At 49.1% G+C, this 18,055-nt stretch overlaps 1 protein-coding gene across 1 annotated transcript in view; it reads right to left on the minus strand.

Annotated features, from left to right (window-relative positions):
* STK10 (serine/threonine kinase 10) overlaps positions 1-18,055 on the minus strand; it is a 156,691-nt gene that overhangs the window by 116,308 nt on the left and 22,328 nt on the right. Inside the window, exon 2 of the mRNA XM_033180296.1 lies at positions 6,568-6,732. Coding sequence (XP_033036187.1) covers positions 6,568-6,732 — 165 coding nt within the window. The remainder of the gene's footprint in view (positions 1-6,567; positions 6,733-18,055) is intronic.

Consider the following 18,055-nt stretch of genomic DNA (forward strand, 5'->3'; position numbering starts at 1 on the left):
CAGGCAGGGTTTTTATCATCATGGTCCCCGTTTCAGAGATAAAGAAACAGACACTCAGAGATGAACTAAAATCCCAGTTAGTGCCAAGAACCAGGAGTGGATCCAGTTCCTCCACCACGTGGCAGGGAAGAGGAGAGCAGAGTCAGAAAATGATCCCATTAATAGCTGCGGGGAGGGCAAGGTACCTGGCTCAACAACCCCAGAGGTTTCCCAACACCTACAGTGAGGCCACAACTCCACCCCTGACCCCGGCTCCTACCGCCCCACCCTGGCCCCCTCAATGTCTCTGAAGGCAGTAGGCATGCTCTGGCCTCTGGGCCTTCACACTGGTAGTTTTCCTGATCTTCCCTCGACCACTCCCTCTCAAACACCACCTCCTCAGAGGGGCGTCCCCTGGCCCACAACCAAAGTGGCTTGTCTTGTCCCTGGAACACACCTCCCAATTTTGTTTTTGGTTTTTTTGCTTTTTGGTTTTTTGAGACAGAGTCTCACTCTGTTACCCAGGCTGGTGTGCAGTGGTGAGATCTCGGCTTACTATAATCTCCGCCTCCTGAGTTCAAGCAACTCTCCTGCCTCAGCCTCCCAAGTAGCTGAGACTACAGGCGCCCGCCACCACGCCTGGCTAATTTTTGTATTTTTAGTAGAGGGGTTTCACCATGTTGGCCAGGCTGGTCTTGAATTCCTGACCTCAGGTGATCCACCCGTCTTGGCCTCCCAAAGTGCTAGGATTACAGGTGTGAGCCACCACGCCCAGCCTACTACCCAATTTTATATCCATCCTGATCACCGCTGGAGTTCTGTGTTCATGAGCTGTTAGCTGTCTCCCGCATGTAGACTGGAGGCTCCATGAGGATGAGGACCGTCTCCCCTTGCTCACTGATGAATCCCCAGCCCCTACAACGGGGCCTTCCACTTAGCAGCTTCTCAGCAGCATGTGCCGAGGACAGTCTAGCCTCGGTTCACGTTACTCTGCCGCTCTCCCTCCACCACGCGCCAGCCACAACACCTTCTGTGGGGTCCTCTGCAGGCTCCTGCCTCAGGGCCTGTGCACTTCCGATTCCCTCTACTTGGCACTTTTCTGCCCCCACACATTTGGAGGTCTGCCTCCACTTGGTCTTTTGGCTCTCAGCTAAAATGTCACCTCATGAGAGAGGCTTTCTCTGTCCATCATGTTTACAGCACCTGCTCCTGACCCTACCCAGGAATGCCTACTGCATCTCCCCACTGAGTTTTCTTCCACTCACTTGTCACTTGCCCAAGTCCTCTCATCTACTTCTTCACTGGCTTTCATACCATGTTTCTGCCACTAGACTTTGAGCTCTGTGAGGCCAGGGGTCTTCCCAACTCTGTTAGTGACATCGAGTTGGCAGCTTGAAACTGACCATAGTGGAGATATGTACATTCAGAAATGGGCCAAATGCCAGACACCAGAGCTTTTCTTCCCGAAGAACTCACTCTCGCTCCTGTAATACACGGTGGAAAAGAGACCACTGCTCCCCACCTCACCCTTTAAAGATTTGCCCAGAGGCCAAAATCTGGCTCAGGGCTGGGGGTGGAGGATGGGGGTAGTTACGAGCAGAGGACATTCACGAGGTCAGCCCAGGCCTTCTTGCAGTCATTCATTTTGGGCCCTGGCTATCATCTAGAGTTTCACTGTCTATGCCGTCCAATACAGGAGGCACTAACACACATGCTACTGAGCGTTCGAAATGTGGTGAGGGTAGAGACCTAAATGTATTATTCCATTCTCTTCTAATTCATTTAAATTTGAAAACTGAGACTTGGTTCAGTCACTGGGAAACGTTTAAGAATATTGGAACAATTTGGGTATGTGAATCTACCTTTCTCGACTATAAGACATCTAAAGGCCGGGCGCGGTGGCTCAAGCCTGTAATCCCAGCACTTTGGGAGGCCGAGACGGGCGGATCACGAGGTCAGGAGATCGAGACCATCCTGGCTAACATGGTGAAATCCCGTCTCTACTAAAAAATACAAAAAACTAGCCAGGCGAGGTGGCAGGCGCCTGTAGTCCCAGCTTACTCGGGAGGCTGAGGCAGGAGAATGGCGTAAACCCAGGAGGCGGAGCTTGCAGTGAGCTGAGATCTGGCCACTACACTCCAGCCTGGGCGACAGAGCGAGACTCCGTCTCAAAAAAAAAAAAAGACATCTAAATACAGATCAAGGATTTCTGATGAAAATATAGCTACGGAGTTGAGATGTGCTAAAAGTGTAAAATACACACTGGATTTGAAGACTTAGAATGAAAAAAGTAAAATAGCTCAATAACTCTTTATATGGATCACATGTTAAAATGATCATATTTTTATATACTGTGTTAAATAAATTATATTATTGAAATTAATTTCATCTGTTTCCTTTTGCTCTTTTGGATGTGGCTGTTAGAAATATAAAATGATACACATAGGCCGAGCGCAGTGACTCACACCTGAATCCCAGCACTTTGGGAGGCCAAGGCAGGCAGATCAACTGAAGTCGGGAATTCAAGACCAGCCTGACCAACATGGAGAAACCCTGTCTCCATTAAAAATACAAAATTAGCCAGGCGTGGTGGCGCATGCCTATAATCCTAGCTACTCGGGAGGCTGAGACAGGAGAATCGCTTGAACACAGGAGGTGGAGGTTGTGGTGAGCCGACATTGTGCCACTGCACTCCAGCCTGGGGAACAGGAGCAAAACTTCATCACAAAAAAAAAAAAAAAGAAAAGAAAAGAAATGTAAAATGATGCATGTGGCTCACATTATAGTTCTACTGGTCTAGAGCATTTTGGCTTGTTTTTCTCCAACTTGCACCATTTGATATTCAAAAGCGGAAGTAGTGATAAGGAAGCACAGACGGATTTTGCCATGATTATAAATTCTGAACAAAAATGAGCTAATCTTGTCAAATTGCACATGGGGTGGGGTGGTGAATGACCTCCACCCCACTCAGGGGAAAGTCTGTCTCAGCCATGGCCACAGAAGGCACCCAAGACACTTGGGGAACAGCCAGTTTCTCATCCCAAAGTCCCTGAGAGCAGACCCCAGGTCCAGATATCAACATGGAAAAGTTGGCTCCTAGAGCCACATAGAAGCCCAGGCCTGTTCACAAGATGGGCCTGAGAACCATCACACAGAAGGAAAATCAAAGGGTTGGTGCATCCTTCAACCTGTATTTCTGGACTTCTCCCTTCTACACTTCTGCCCATTTGCTGGTCCCTCTACTTTGACTGCTCTTCCTTCTCTTAGCTCCCCAGAGGACTCCTATGCATCCTGCAAGACCCCATTCAAATGTCCCTTCCTCTGAAGCCTCCCTTGACCAGATGATGTTCCACATCACATCCTTGGGCTCCTGGCCTAGTCTATCCTTACCACTTCTCAAACTGCCTCAAGTTTTTCTCTTGTCCTCAAACCTGACTTCTTTTTATAACACAGAATATGCCTCTCCCCTGAAAAGTACCACTAGGTCTCCATTACCGAAAACAGTAATTCTCAAGCTTAAACGAGCATCAGAGTCACTTTGATTGCTGGGCCCTACCTTAAAACGCCAATTGCTGGGCCTCACCTCAAAGTTACTGACTCAATGGGCCTCAGGAGGGGTCTGATAACCTGCATGTCTAACAAAGTTCCAGCTGAGGCTGATGTGCTGATCCAAGGGTTGTACTTTGAGAACCACTGCAGTAAAAGATTGAGGGCAAAGTCTTCCCCTTGGCATGCAGGGCCTTCTACAACATGACCCCCAATTACTTTACCACCCTCATCTTTCACCACCTGCTGCCCTGGCCCTAGACTAGCCATCTCCCAAACGTGCTGAACCTTTCATGCCTCCACACCGCTGCCCATGCTGTCTCTCCTGTCTGCCATCCTTTCCCCCTCTTTATCTACCCAGCTCCAGGGCCACCTTCTTTGATCTCATAGTGTCTAAACGGCAAATTGGAGGAGGTAGTGCCTTCTACAAAGTAATAAATGCAGGCTGTCAGGGCAGCTACAAAAGAGGAGGGTAAGAGATGGTCTTGGCCACAGCAGTGGGCCTGGAGGAGAAAGCACCAGCCTAAAGTGACAACTTAGGGACAGAAAAGTCTAGTGTATTTATTTAAGTAACAGCATGACAGTCACAATCTACTTACAAAGTGTGGTTGGCTCTATCTGGTTTTCCAGCTCTGCCACTTGCTAGCTGTGTGGCCTAGGGAGCAGCTCACATAGCTTTTTTGTTTCTCATTTTCTTTTGTAAGATGGGATAAAAAGCAACAACCTCACAGAATGAAGATTAAACCACATAATGCAAGTGAAACTCACAGCAAAAGGCCCAGCACACAGTAAACTCTCAATAAATGCTAGCTATTATCAGTAGTTCTGGACCTGGGAAAGTTATAAACCTGGTATCCAGCTACAATCAATAACAGGAATAGAAACATAATAGGTATTTTTCTTTTTTTTTTTTTTTTTTGAGACGGAGTCTCGCTCTGTCGCCCGGACTGGAGTGCAGTGGCCAGATCTCAGCTCACTGCAAGCTCTGCCTCCTGGGTTTACGCCATTCTCCTGCCTCAGCCTCCCGAGTAGCTGGGACTACAGGCGCCAGCCACCTCGCCCGGCTAGTTTTTGTATTTTTAGTAGAGACGGGGTTTCAGCGTATTAGCCAGGATGGTCTCGATCTCCTGACCTCGTGATCCGCCCGTCTCGGCCTCCCAAAGTGCTGGGATTACAGGCTTGAGCCACCGCGCCCAGCCGGTATTTTTCTTAATGGGTACAGAGTCAGCAGTCCAACAAATGCTGCATGTACAGAGAGGAAGATGAATGGACAGGAAAGTGGGTGGCTGGGTGGGTGGGTCAATGGGAGATCTCCTTTGGTTAATATCAAAAGTGGCTCTGTGAGGCCAGTTTGGCAACAGACACTTAAGAATCTTAAATTTCTCTCCGGGCACAGTGCCTCATGCCTGTAATCCCAGCACTTTGGACAGCTGAGGCAGGTAAATCTCCTGAGGTCAGGAGTTCGAGAAGAGCCTGACCAAGACGGTGAAACCCTGTCTCTACTAAAAATATAAAAATCAGCCAGGCGTGGGGGTGGGTACCTGTAGTCCCAGCTGCTCAGGAGGCTGAGGCAGGAGAATTGCTTGAACCTGAGAGGTGGAGGTTGCAGTCAGCTGAGATCATGCCACTGCACTCCAGCCTGGGCAACAGAATGAGACTCCATCTCAAAAAAAAAAAAAAAAATCTCATAAGAAGACTCTCAGACAAGAACACAAAACAAATCCAAAGATGTCCATCACAGAGTTGTTTATAACAGCAAAAAATAAAATAAAAAAAAAGAAAAAGAAAGAAAGAAAGAAAAAAAAAAGGAAATAGCCTAAATGTCCAACAACAGAGAAGGGCACAGTCAGAAGATAGATTTCTTTGGAAGAATAAAAAAAATGAAGAGGGCTGGGCATGGTGGCTCACACCTGCAATCCCAGCACTTTGGGAGGCTGAGGCTGGCAGATCACCTGAGGTCATGAGTTTGAGACCAGCCTGACCAACATGGCAAAACCCCGTCTCTACTAAAAATACAAAAATTAACCGGGCATGGTGGCGCATGCCTATAATCCCAGCTACTCAGGAAGCTGAGACAGGAGAATCACTTGAACCCAGGAGGCGGAGCTTGCAGTGAACCAAGATCACACCACTGCATTCCAGCCTGAGCAACAGAGCGAGACTCCGTCTCAAAAAAAAAAAAAAAAAGAAGTTGAGGGGTGTTGCTGAGTTTGGAAGACAGGGCTTGAAGCTGCATCCACACTGCTCATCAAAGGGTGAGGATGCTGATGGAGAATAGGGGACTGGTAAAGAACCCCCACTTTTTTTCTTCTTTTTTTTTTTGAAACAGACTCTTGCTCTGTCGCCCAGGCTGGAGTGCAGTGGCGCGATCTCGACTCACTGCAACCTCCGCCTCTGGGGTTCAAGCGATTCTCCTGCCTCAGCTTCCCGAATAGCTGGGACTACAGGCACGTGCCACCATGCCCAGCTAATTTTTGTATTTTTAGTAGAGATGGGGTTTCACCATGTTGCCCAGGCTGGTCGAGCCCCCTTCTTTAGTACAGCCATCGAGAAGGATCTCCATGTAGCAGCTGTAGCAGTAGCAGAAGTGCTACTATGACAAATAATAAAACAGCCAACACTTACTGGGCCCTTACATGTGCCCAGCACTCTTCTAAGCACGTATCATAAATTAACTCACTTAATCGCAGTAATCACTCTATGAGCTAGGTACTAGTATTAGCCCCACCTTACAGATGGAGAAACTAAGGATGGAGAGGTTAGGAACTTGGTTAAGATTACTGAGCTCGTAAACAGCAGGGCTGGGATTCGAGATCAGGCAGTAGAGCTTTCTGCTCCAAATCACTGGTGCTACTCCAAAGGGGGAGGCACCACAGGAAGGGGAGAGCAGGTGGCCAGGAGCTCCCTACTTCACCATCTCCTTGCCCTAGCCCTCGCCCTCAAAGCAGATGCTAAGAAAGAGCTGAAGACTTCAGGACCAGGCTAGCTCCAGAGCACCAGGCCACGGGGGCTGAGCCGGGGCAGGTGGGGCGGCAGCCTTACCCACAGCTTCCCGTCGTGATAGTAGGCTCCCAGGAGCTTCACGATGTAGGGGTGGTCACAGGTGGCCAGGATCTCAATCTCCACGATGTAGTCCTCCAGCTCCTCCTCACTCTTGGTTTCAATGACTTTGGCCGCAGCCAAAGTACCCGTCTCCTTATTCTTGGCCTGCAAAGAGGCGATACAGGAGGTCAACAAGGCATGCTCGGCAGGAAACTGACCTCTGGATGTGAGCCCAGAGCCCTGCATGAGTGTGAAAACAGAGGCCGGATGTCCAGATGCTGAACGTACACTGTTCTTAACAATAGCCAGTGCCACACATCATTTCTGTACTTAATAATAAGTACAATACACCCCACAACACTATGGAATAAACAAAAATACAAGAATGAGACAGTTCTACAAATACCAACATGGAAAGACTGTTGGTCACTAAAAAACAAACAAAAAAAAACCCCAAGTCATTGAACAATAAAAATGGCATAATACTTTTGCATAAAAAAATGGAAAACTACGCCTTCATACATGCTCACAAGTGTCTGTGAATGCATGGAAAACTCAGGAGAGATACTGCCTGACAGCAGGCTGGGGAGGGGCCAGAAATAGGGAGGCATTCAAAGGGTACTTTCACTCTGTTTAAAATTTAAAATCGAGGCCGGGCATGGAGGCTCACACCTGTAATCCCAGCACTTTGGGAGGCCAAGGCAGGGAGATCACAAGGTCAAGAGTTCGAGACCAGCCTGGCCAACACAGTGAAACCCCATCTCTACCAAAAATACAAAAATTAGCTGGGTGTGGTGGCATGCGCCTGTAGTCCCAGCTACTGGGGACGCTGAGGCAGGAGAATCGCTTGAACCTGGGAGGCGGAGGTTGCAGTGAGCAGAGACCACACCACTGCACTCCAGCCTGGATGACAGAGTGAGACTCCATCCCAAAAGAAAAAAAAAATTTTAATCTGTTTTAAAATACGTTTTTCGTTGTTTTTTGAGATGCAGTCTCACTCTGTCGCCCAGGCTGAAGTGCAGTGGCATGATCACTGTTTACTGCAGCCTCTACCTTCCAGGTTCAAGCTAATTCTCCTGCCTCAGCCTCCTGAGAACTGGAACTACAGGTGTGTACCACCACGCCTGGCTAAATTTTGTGTTTTTAGTAGAGACAGTGTTTTAGCATATTGGCTGGGCTGGTCTAGAACTCCTGGCCTCAAGTGATCTGCCCACCTCGGCCTCCCAAAGTGCTGGGATTACAGATGTGTGTCACTGTGCCTGGCCTAAAATTTGTTTAAATTTTTAATAGGAGCCAGGCGCGGTGGCTCAAGCCTGTAATCCCAGCACTTTGGGAAGCCGAGACGGGCGGATCACGAGGTCAGGAGATCGAGACCATCCTGGCTAACACGGTGAAACCCCGTCTCCACTAAAAAATACAAAAAACTAGCCGGGCGAGGTGGCAGGCGCCTGTAGTCCCAGCTACTCGGGAGGCTGAGGCAGGAGAATGGCATAAACCCAGGAGGCGGAGCTTGCAGTGAGCTGAGATCCAGCCACTGCACTCCAGCCCGCGTGACAGAGCAAGACTAGGTCTCAAAAAAAAAAAAAAAAAACTTTAATAGGAATGTTTGATGTGTTTATTTGCAACATTTCATATGTATTAACAGTAGAATGAAAAGGCAGTCAGAGGAAGTGCCCACCAGTTACAGTGGAACTGTTTCGTAGATGCACGTCACCTAGACAAAACAAGTCTTCCTTATCTGAGGAGTAAGAGGGTAAGAAAACTCCACACACACTAAGATGGCTATAATTTTAAAACATGGAAAATAACAAGTGCTGGTGAGGACTGGAGAAGTTAGAAGCCTTGTGCATTGTTGGTGGGAAAGTAAAACGGTGCAGCCAGTGTGGAAAACAGTTTGCCGGTTTCTCAAAAGGTTAAACATAGACATACCCTAGGACCTAGCAATTCTGCTCATAGGTATACACCCCAAAAAAGCTCAAAGCAGGGACTCAGGGAGCTATTTATATACTCACAGTAGCCAAAGTGTGGAAACAACCCAAGTGTTCATCAATAGATGGAAGAATATTTGGGAGGCCGAGGCAGGCAGATCACTTGAGGTTCAAGACCAGCCTGGCCAACATGGTGAAACCTCATCTCACTAAAAACACAAAAATTAGCCGGGTTTGGTGGTGTGCGCCTGTAATGCCAGCTACTCAGGAGGCTGAGGCAGTAGAATCACTTGAACCCAGGAGGCAGGGGATGCAGTGAGCCGATATCACACCACTGCACTCCAGCCTGGATAACAGTGAGACTCTACCTCAAAAAAAAAAAAAAAAAAAGAAATGAATGCATAACAAAATGTGGTATATCCACACACTAAAATATTCCACCAGAAAAAGGAATCAAAAGGAAGGCAATTCTGACACAAGCTACACGGATGAATCCTGAAAACATTACTTAAAGTGAAATAAGCCAGACACAAAAGGATACATATTGTATAATTCCACTTATAGTAGAAGTGGAATTATAGTAGAAGTAGCCAGAGTAGCTGAAATCATAGAAGTGCAAAGTAGAATAGAGGTTTCCAGGGGTTAGAAAGGGGAAACGGGGAGTTATTGTTTAGTGGGTACAGAGTTTTTGTAGAGGATGAAAACTTTGAGGTGTAGACAGTGGTGATGGCTACACACTTGTGAATGATTTAATGCCATTAAATTTACACTTACAATTGGCCAAAATGATAAATATAATGTTCCGTATATTTTACCACAATTCAAAAGAGAGAGAAATAACCATGTAAATGGAGCAAGCAATCCCACCCCATTGCACACAGGAGCTGGTGTCTGGGAAACAGGAGGTGAGGACCCACAGCTCCCCAGGGGTCCTGCGAGGGCGTCAGTGGGGAATGCTACAGCAAGCATCTCACCCACTCTGCTGCATGGGGTTCTCGTGTTGAGTTCAAGTACACATGGCCAGGCACAGTGGCTCATGCCTATAATCCCAGCATTTGGGAAGCCGAGGCAGGTGGCTTGCTTGAGTCCATGAGTTTAAGAATAGCCCAGGCAACAGAGCGAAATCCTACCTCTACAAAAAAAAAAAAAAGCAAAAACTAGCTGGGTGTGATGGCATGAACCTGTAGTCCCAGCTGCTTGAGAAGCTGAGGCTTGAGAATCGCTTGAGCCCAGGAGACGGAGGCTGCAGTGAGCTGAGATCTTGCCACTGCACTCTAGCCTGGGTGACAGAAAAAAAAAAAAAAAACAGCCGGGCACAGTGGCTCATGCCTGTAATCCTAGCACTTTGGGAGGCCGAGACAGGCGGACTGCCTGAGCTCAGGAGTTTGACACCAGCCTAGGCAAGACGGTGAAATTTCGTTTCTACTAAAATACAAAAAATCAGCTGGGCATGGTAGGCGCCTATAATCCCAGCTACTCAGGAGGCTGAGGCACAAGAATTGCTTGCACCTGGGGGGCAGAGGTTGCAGTGAGCCAAGATGGCACCATTGCACCCCAGACTGGATAACAAAGCAAAACTCTGTCTCAAAAAAATTAAATAAAGAAAAAAGAAAGAAAGAAAAAAAAAAACACATACAAACACATTTCCCTACAAAATGGCCCCTAGCCAGGTGCGGTGGCTCATGCCTGTAATCCCAGCATTTTGGGAGGCCAAGGTGGATCACCTGAGGTCAGGAATTCAAACCAGCCTGGCCAACAAGTCTCTACTAAAGAGTACAAAAATTAGCCAAGCACATGCCTGTAATCTCAGCTACTCAGGAGGCTGAGGCAGGAGAACTGCTTGAACCTGGGAGGTGGAGGTTGCAGTGAGCTGAGATTGCAGCACTGCACTCCAGCCTGGGTGACAGAGTGAGACGCCATCTCAAAAAAAAAAAAAAAAAAAGGCCCCTAAAAGCCCGCTGCTCATCTGGAGACCTTAAACGCCATCTACTGCAAAGCACAGGGAAAACGAGCTCCTCTGGACTGGATGAACACATTAGAGCTTAGTCTCCACCACGGCGCCTTCCTAAGGATAATATTGATCATGCTCCACCCTTGCCTTCCATAACAACTCTGGAACCTGACTGCACCGGGAATTCCGGCTGGCCAAGTTATTCCTGCACATCTAGTGCCCACGGATGACAATGCGCATTCATTCCTGTCATCACAGGGACCTGAGGCTTGAGGTTTCCCCCATTCCACAGATGGACACGCAAGTCCAGGTTTAGAGGGGAAATGTGATTGGAACTAGGGGAGTGGCACCAGAATTTGCATCTGGATCCTCTAACGTCAAAATTCTCTAAACTTTGAGCCACCATACACACCACTTAGAAGCCTCTAAGACCAGATGCCAACAGACACTTAACAGAGCACTACTGGGCCACCCTGCACAGGGCGCCCACAATACAGACACAGAGCGACCCTCTCACAGCCCTCTAGCTGAGAGTGATGAGACAGCATGCTTATGATGGGGTGAGGGAGAGGGCACCTAACCCCACCAAGGAGACTTCTGGAAGGAAGCAACAGGCATGGTGGCTCACGCCTGTTATCCCAGCACTTTGGGAGGCCGAGGTGGGTGGATGGCTTGAGGTCAGGAGTTTGAGACCAGCCTGGCCAACATGGTGAAACTTCGTCTCTACTAAAAATACAAAAAATTAGCCAGACATGGTGGTGCACGCCTGTAGTCCTAACTACTCAGGAGGCTGAGGCAGGAGAATCACTGGAACCCAGGAGGTGGAGACTGCAGTGATCTGAGATCACACCACTGCACTCCAGCCTGAGTGACATAGTGAGACTCCATCTCAAAAAAATAATAAAAAAAATACTGAGGAGTGGAGCAAGCAGACAATTTCTCTGCACATTTGCTTTCTGTACACTCATTCTCAGTTTAGACAAATATTTCTTTCATCAACTGAGCTGCAAAGTCCTCAGGATCCCATGTAGTGATGATAATATGTCATTTGTTATGCAGTACTAGTCTGTGCTGCTTATAGGTTAGTGCATTTATCTCCTGGATCACCCTACAATGTGGTGCTATCAGTATCTCACAGACAGATGAGGAGACTGATCCGAGGCAGAGTACCCGAGGAAGGAGGCGGCAGAGTGGCTTGGAACTAAGGCAGTCCCATGCCCAGGTGTGCACACTCTTGGTGGCCACATTCTTCCTCCATCCAAGTTCCCTGCATGCCAGAGTCTGGGATGCCTCCCGTATCGGGCCCAGGAGCCCAGTTCAGGGAAGGCAATTTCATGATGGGCCATTTTCCAGAGCCAGTCCTTGTCCTAGGATTTACCAGCTCACATGGCTCTAACTCTGTGGGGTCTTCTCCCCTAAACTCAATTTTGAAAGTTTGTTTAGGCCAGGCACAGTGGCTCACGATTGTAATCCCAGCACTTTGGGAGGCCGGGGAGGGGGGATCACCTGAAGTCAGGAGTTGGGGGCCAGCCTGACCCATACGGTAAAACCCCATCTCTACTAAAAATACAAAATCTAGCTAGGCAGGGTGGTGTGTGCCTATAATCCCAGCTACTAGGGAGGCTGGGGCAGGAGAATTGCTTGAATCCAGAAGGTGGAGGTGCAGTGAGCTGACTGTGCCACTGCAATCCAGCCCGGACAACAGAGCAAGACACTGTCTCAAAAAAAAAAAAAAAAAAAAAAGCTTGTTTAGAATGCCTTAGCAACCCATCAATTAAGTTATCCAGTGCGCTCACTCGCTCTCTCGCTCGCTCTCTCTCTCTCTCTCACACACACACACACACACACACACACACAGTCTTAACTGATTGTGTCCCTGCCTTTTCACTCCTTGTAAAGCTGATTTTTATACATCCCGACCAGAGGTCTGGCAAAGAATCCTTTCCTTCTGCATACATTCCTCTTTCTCTTCCTACTCCTCCTCCCCTTCCTCTCCAAACCCAGAAGAGAGGTTAGGCCAGCTCTGCTCCTTTCCTGAGAGGAAAGTTGAGGGCTTAGTGGAGTGGCTAGAGCCAGGGTCAGTGACCAAGGCAACTATCTTGACCATGCTGAGCTGGCCAACGGCCCCCCTTCAATCATTCATCTTTCAGTCCTGAGAGCTGGAAAGAAGGCCACATGTCACCTTTACCTGGGTTTCCTGAAAAGGGATGTTTTCTCCTGAGGGTGGAGGAGGCCCAGGTGGGGACCATTTTCCGGGAGTGCACAAACCTTGCCTTGCCCACCATCCTGAAAGGCAGCATTGACCAGACAGCCAGGCCCCAGCCAGTGCCAGTGTCAACACAAGGCACACCCGCTACCCAGCACCTCACTTAGATTCCACGGAGACCAGAACCTGCCAGACAGAGGTTAGTAGGCACCGTGGACCAAAAAGTGACTTGGCCAAAATTAAATTCTTTCAAAGCCTCGTTGAGGCAGCAATCCATCACCTTGAGGCCACAGGGGATGTAATACTGCTGATGATAAAAACAGCTGACACTGAGTACTCTCTGTGTTCCAGGACGGGACTGAAACGGAATTTTTCAGTTCATCCTCCATCTAGCCCTTAAAGACAAATATGATTGCCAGTTTACAGATGAGGAAAAAGATTCAGAGAGGTGGGGTGATGCGCCTCAGGTCACACGGCGAGTGGGGGTGGAGGGTGAAGGCTGGATCCAAATTCAAGCCTTCCCTTAGCTCTAAAACATTTCCCCCAAAGACCTTTCCTGATGACTATCCAGTACTCCCCGTTCTATCTCCCTTTGTTAAAGATGAATGACAATCGGCCGGGCGCGGTGGCTCAAGCCTATAATCCCAGCACTTTGGGAGGCCGAGGCGGGCGGATCACGAGGTCAGGAGATCGAGACCATCCTGGCTAACATGGTGAAACCCCGTCTCTACTAAAAAAATATGAAAAACTAGCCGGGCAAGGTGGCGGGCGCCTGTAGTCCCAGCTACTCGGGAGGCTGAGGCAGGAGAATGGCGTAAACCCGGGAGGTGGAGCTTGCAGTGAGCTGAGATCCGGCCACTGCACTCCAGCCTGGGTGACAGAGCGAGACTCCGTCTCAAAATAAATAAATAAATAAATAAAAGATAAATGACAATCACAGCCAACAGCAACCACTCACAGCAAGGGAGTGCCTACAGCTGAGGAGTGCTCAGGCCGCCAACACACCTTTAAGGCCAGCGTTAGCCTTGCTGCCCATTTCCCAAGCGAGCAGACTGAGGCCTGGGAATCCAGCAGGACTGTGAGCTGTCACAGTGGCCTCCTGACTCCCGGCCTAGTGTTCACTACACCACGCTGCCGAGAAGCAGCTTATTCCCTATTCATTCATTCAACCATTATTTATTTGGCTAAATTCTAGTGAACAAGACAAGCAGTTTCTGCCGAGGAAAATTTGCATGAGGGAATCACTGCCCTCCCATATCATAATTCACCCTTCCCTGATTTTTCTTCAGCAGGGGCCAACCTGCCCTCATTTCCAGTCCCTAAACGACAATATCTAGAAGTGGGTAGGAACTCATCTTGGCCAATCAGAATACAGCACTCCCTCTGGTCACAGTGATTGGCTCAAGAATAGGCACGTGGCCAGGTACGGTGGCTCACACCTGTGATCCCAGCACTTTGGGAAGCTGAGGCAGGTAGATCACCTGAGGTCAGGAGTTTGAGACCAGCCTGGCCAATATGGTGAAACCCCATCTCTACTAAAAAGACAAAAATTAGCTGGGCGTGATGGCGCATGCCTGTAATCCCAGCTACTCAGGAGGCTGAGGCAGGAGAATCACTTGAACCCAGGAGGCAGAGGTTACAGTAAGCCAAGATCACGCCATTGCACTCTAGCCTGGGCAACAAGAGCAAAACTCTGTCTTAAAAAAAAAAAAAAAAATTGGCATGTGATCAAGTCAGCCAATGAAATGCATTCTCAGAACAATTGCTGAGACAGCCGACATTGCTGCAAGCCCTCCTTGACTTCTAGCCTCCAGCCTAAAGCCATCCTGCCCCTAAGGAGGCCTGAAAATCAAACTAGGTCTGAGGCGCTAAAGCTGAGAGAGGACCTGAGAAGACAGTTTGATCCCTTCAATTAACTTTTACAACTGTCTATTAAGGGCTTGATTTTATATATAAGAAAACCGATGCTTAGAGAGATGAAGTCGCCTGCCCAAGGTCACATAGCAGGTTCAAAGGATTAGGAATTGAATTCTGGCCAATGTGGGTTCAAATTCCATGTATCTGACAGTTTTGCCAGAGATGCCTGCATATTCTGCAAGTCCCGTCTGGGCCTCAGTCACCCCCCTATATGGGGGAGGATGGATGGTGAAATGATGTCCAACCCTCTCCACGCTCTGATGAGAGCCATCTTAGGGAGTGAGTGAGTCTTGGAAAGCTAAGGGTGGTCCAAGTATATGAGACCCACGTGGGAGCTGGCAGGCAAGGAATAGCATAAAGAACAAGTGGCTGTCTATGACCTCTGACGTCTTGTCTCTCCCACCGGCTGAAGCAAGGCCGGGTTCCAGTGCACGATGAGGGGAGCCTCGGTCCAGCCTTCCACTGCTGGCCAGCAGTGACTAACGCCTCAGCCCACACCCTTGTGAGCAGATACACAGTGGCCACTTGTGTTTTCTGGCCCAAGCACCTCTGTGGGAACAATCCTCCCTCTTGTGCCCGCAAGGGGCCCAGCCCGGAAGAGGTGGGGACAACCCTCCCAGCCGGGGGCACTGCTTCACCCAAGGGGCCCAGTCAGCCCAGGCAGGGGCTGGGGGCTTCCTGAGAGTCAGCCACACAGAGGCCAGCAGGGGACCCACCCCCAGGCCCTCCGCTTCCCTCCTGACTGCCCACGGATCGGTGTGTTGCTCCCGCCTCCTCCCGGGAAATAACTGATATCACAGACCTCAGGAAAATGAGAAAACTGTAGCCACCCCTCCTTAACCCAGCTCCCCAACCCTACTCTGCAGATGAGGAAACTGAGTCCACCAAGGCGAATGCAGAGACCAGGGTCCAATCTGTGACACTTGCCTCATCTGTGAACCAGGTAGAAATGTCTCAAGAAGAGTAAATGAGAACACAAGAGCAAAGAGCCTAGAGGGGCCTGTTCCTGGGGGCACCCCTAACCTCAGGCCTGGGAGCCACTGGAGCTGCTGGGAAATTGACCCTGGGGGGTCAGCAGTAGGGGACTTGGCCAGCATCAATTCCCTTGTGGATTCAAAACTCTAGTTGCCGGTCGGGCGCGGTGGCTCACACCTATAATCTCAGCACTCTGGGAGGCCGCGGTGGGCAGATCATCTGAGGTCAGGAGTTCAAGACCAGCCTCAACATGGAGAAACCCCGCCTCCACTAAAAAAAAAAAAAAAATACAAAATTAGCCAGGCGTAGTGGTGCATGTCTGTAATCCCAGCTACTAGGGAGGCTGAGGCAGGAGAATTGCTTGAACCTGGGAGGCGCAGGTTGCAGTGAGCCAAGATTGCACCATTGCACTCCAGCCTGGGCAACAAGAGTGAAACTCTATCTCAAAAAAAAAACAAAAAAAAACCTCTAGTTGCCTTTGGACACTGCCTCTCCCTCGCTCTGAGTCCAAGGGATTCATAGCAGGCTGACCTCTCCCTGGGCCAGGGGCATACCCCAGGTCCAGCCAATCAGAGGACTGAACCAAGGGTGCCTGAAAATGAAACTTGCCACAGTCACTGGTTCAGAGATGCCTGGGCATGGTCCCAAGGCAGGCCAACAGGGTCGTGCCTGGGCAGCTCTTTAAATTTGTTTTTGGTTGTTTGCTTTTTTTTTTTTTTTTCTGAGCTGGAGTTTCGCTCTTTGTTGCCCAGGTTGGAGTGCAATGGCGTGATCTCGGCTCACCACAACCTCCGCCTCCTGGATTCAAGTGATTCTCCTGCCTCAGCCTCCCCAGTAGCTGGGATTAAAGACAGGCACCACCACGCCTGGCTATTTTTGTATTTTTAGTGGCGACGGGGTTTCTCCCTGTTGGTCAGGCTGGTCTCGAACTTCCGACCTCAGGTGATCCACCCACCTCGGCCTCCCAAAGCGCTAGGATTACAGGCATGAGCCATGCGCCCGGTCAGTTGTTTGCATTTTTGCTGAAGTTATCAGGAAAGCAGCTTTTTCTTTCTCTGGCGCTGCTAAATCGGTAGAATGAAAGGCTGCAGGGTCTTGCAGCCCATCTTCTCACTCCTTCAGAGTGGCTGCCAGAGGGTAAGGCCAAGATGGCAGAAGCAGGGCTCACAAATGGAGTGCTACTGGCTCTGAGGAACACCTGGAGACAGCTATACCTGAAGGCAGACTCTCCCATAGACTTCTCAGTTGCATGAGCCAATAAACTCCCTTTTGGATTCCTGCCATTTGTCACCAAGAAGGAGATGAGTTCCCTCTCTCTGGGGGTGTTCCAGCAAGGAACAGATATCCAGAGGAGTGCCTCCCCACACAACACATGTGTATCAAGGGCCACCTTCATTCCCAAGCCCACCATAATCTATAAGATGACATTCACTGAGACCTCACCAAAGAGCTGACTGATAATTTAGAATTTGGAGACCTACATGGAAAACGTGTAGGACACAGGCCAACAGAAACTATGGAATTCTTCTGCCAAAAGAATCTTTCCAAAAAAGTGGAAAGGATCATTTTATACTTAATAAATTAGCAAAAGCATGCAGTTGTGACAACCCCCCCCCCACCCCCCGCCCACTGCTCCCGCGCTGGAGACAATGTAGTAAAATGGGTGAACTCATTACTGACAAGAATAGAAACTGCTTCAATCTTTCAAAGACAACAACTGGCAATAGGTTTTAAAAGTCATGAAAATACCTTTTCAGCCTATTGTCCCTCATTCCTGAGAATTTAAGGCCAGGAAATACTTTTAAAAAGACAATCGGCTGGGCATGGTGGCTCATGCCTGTAATCCCAGCATTTTGGGAGGCCGAGGCGGGCGGATCACAAGGTCAGAAGTTCGAGGCCAACCTGACCAACATAGTGAAATCCCATCTATATTAAAAATACAAAAATTAGCCGGGCATGATGGCACTCACCTGTAGTGCCAGCTACTCAGGAGGCTGTGGCAGGAGAATCGCCTGAACCTGGGAGGGAGAGGTTCTGGTGAGCCGAGATCGTGCCACTGCACTCCAGCCTGGGCACAGAGCGAGAATGCGTCTCAAAAAAAAAAAAAAGGCCGGGCGCGGTGGCTCAAGCCTGTAATCCCAGCACTTTGGGAGGCCGAGACGGGCGGATCACGAGGTCAGGAGATCGAGACCATCCTGGCTAATACGGTGAAACCCCGTCTCTACTAAAAATACAAAAAAAAAACTAGCCGGGCGAGGTGGCGGGCGCCTGTAGTCCCAGCTACTCGGGAGGCTGAGGCAGGAGAATGGGGGAAACCCGGGAGGCGGAGCTTGCAGTGAGCTGAGATCTGGCCACTGCACTCCAGTCTGGGCGACAGAGCGAGACTCCGCCTCAAAAAAAAAAAAAAAAGAGACAAAAGAAATGTACTAGGATCATGTTCAGTTTATATTAGTCCATAATAATGGAAAAAGGTGAAATCACCTAAACACAATGCTTAAATTAACTTAATGG

This window comes from Trachypithecus francoisi, unplaced genomic scaffold (assembly GCF_009764315.1).
Source record: "Trachypithecus francoisi isolate TF-2019V2 unplaced genomic scaffold, Tfra_2.0 Lachesis_group2, whole genome shotgun sequence".
NCBI classification, from domain to species: Eukaryota; Metazoa; Chordata; class Mammalia; order Primates; family Cercopithecidae; genus Trachypithecus; species Trachypithecus francoisi.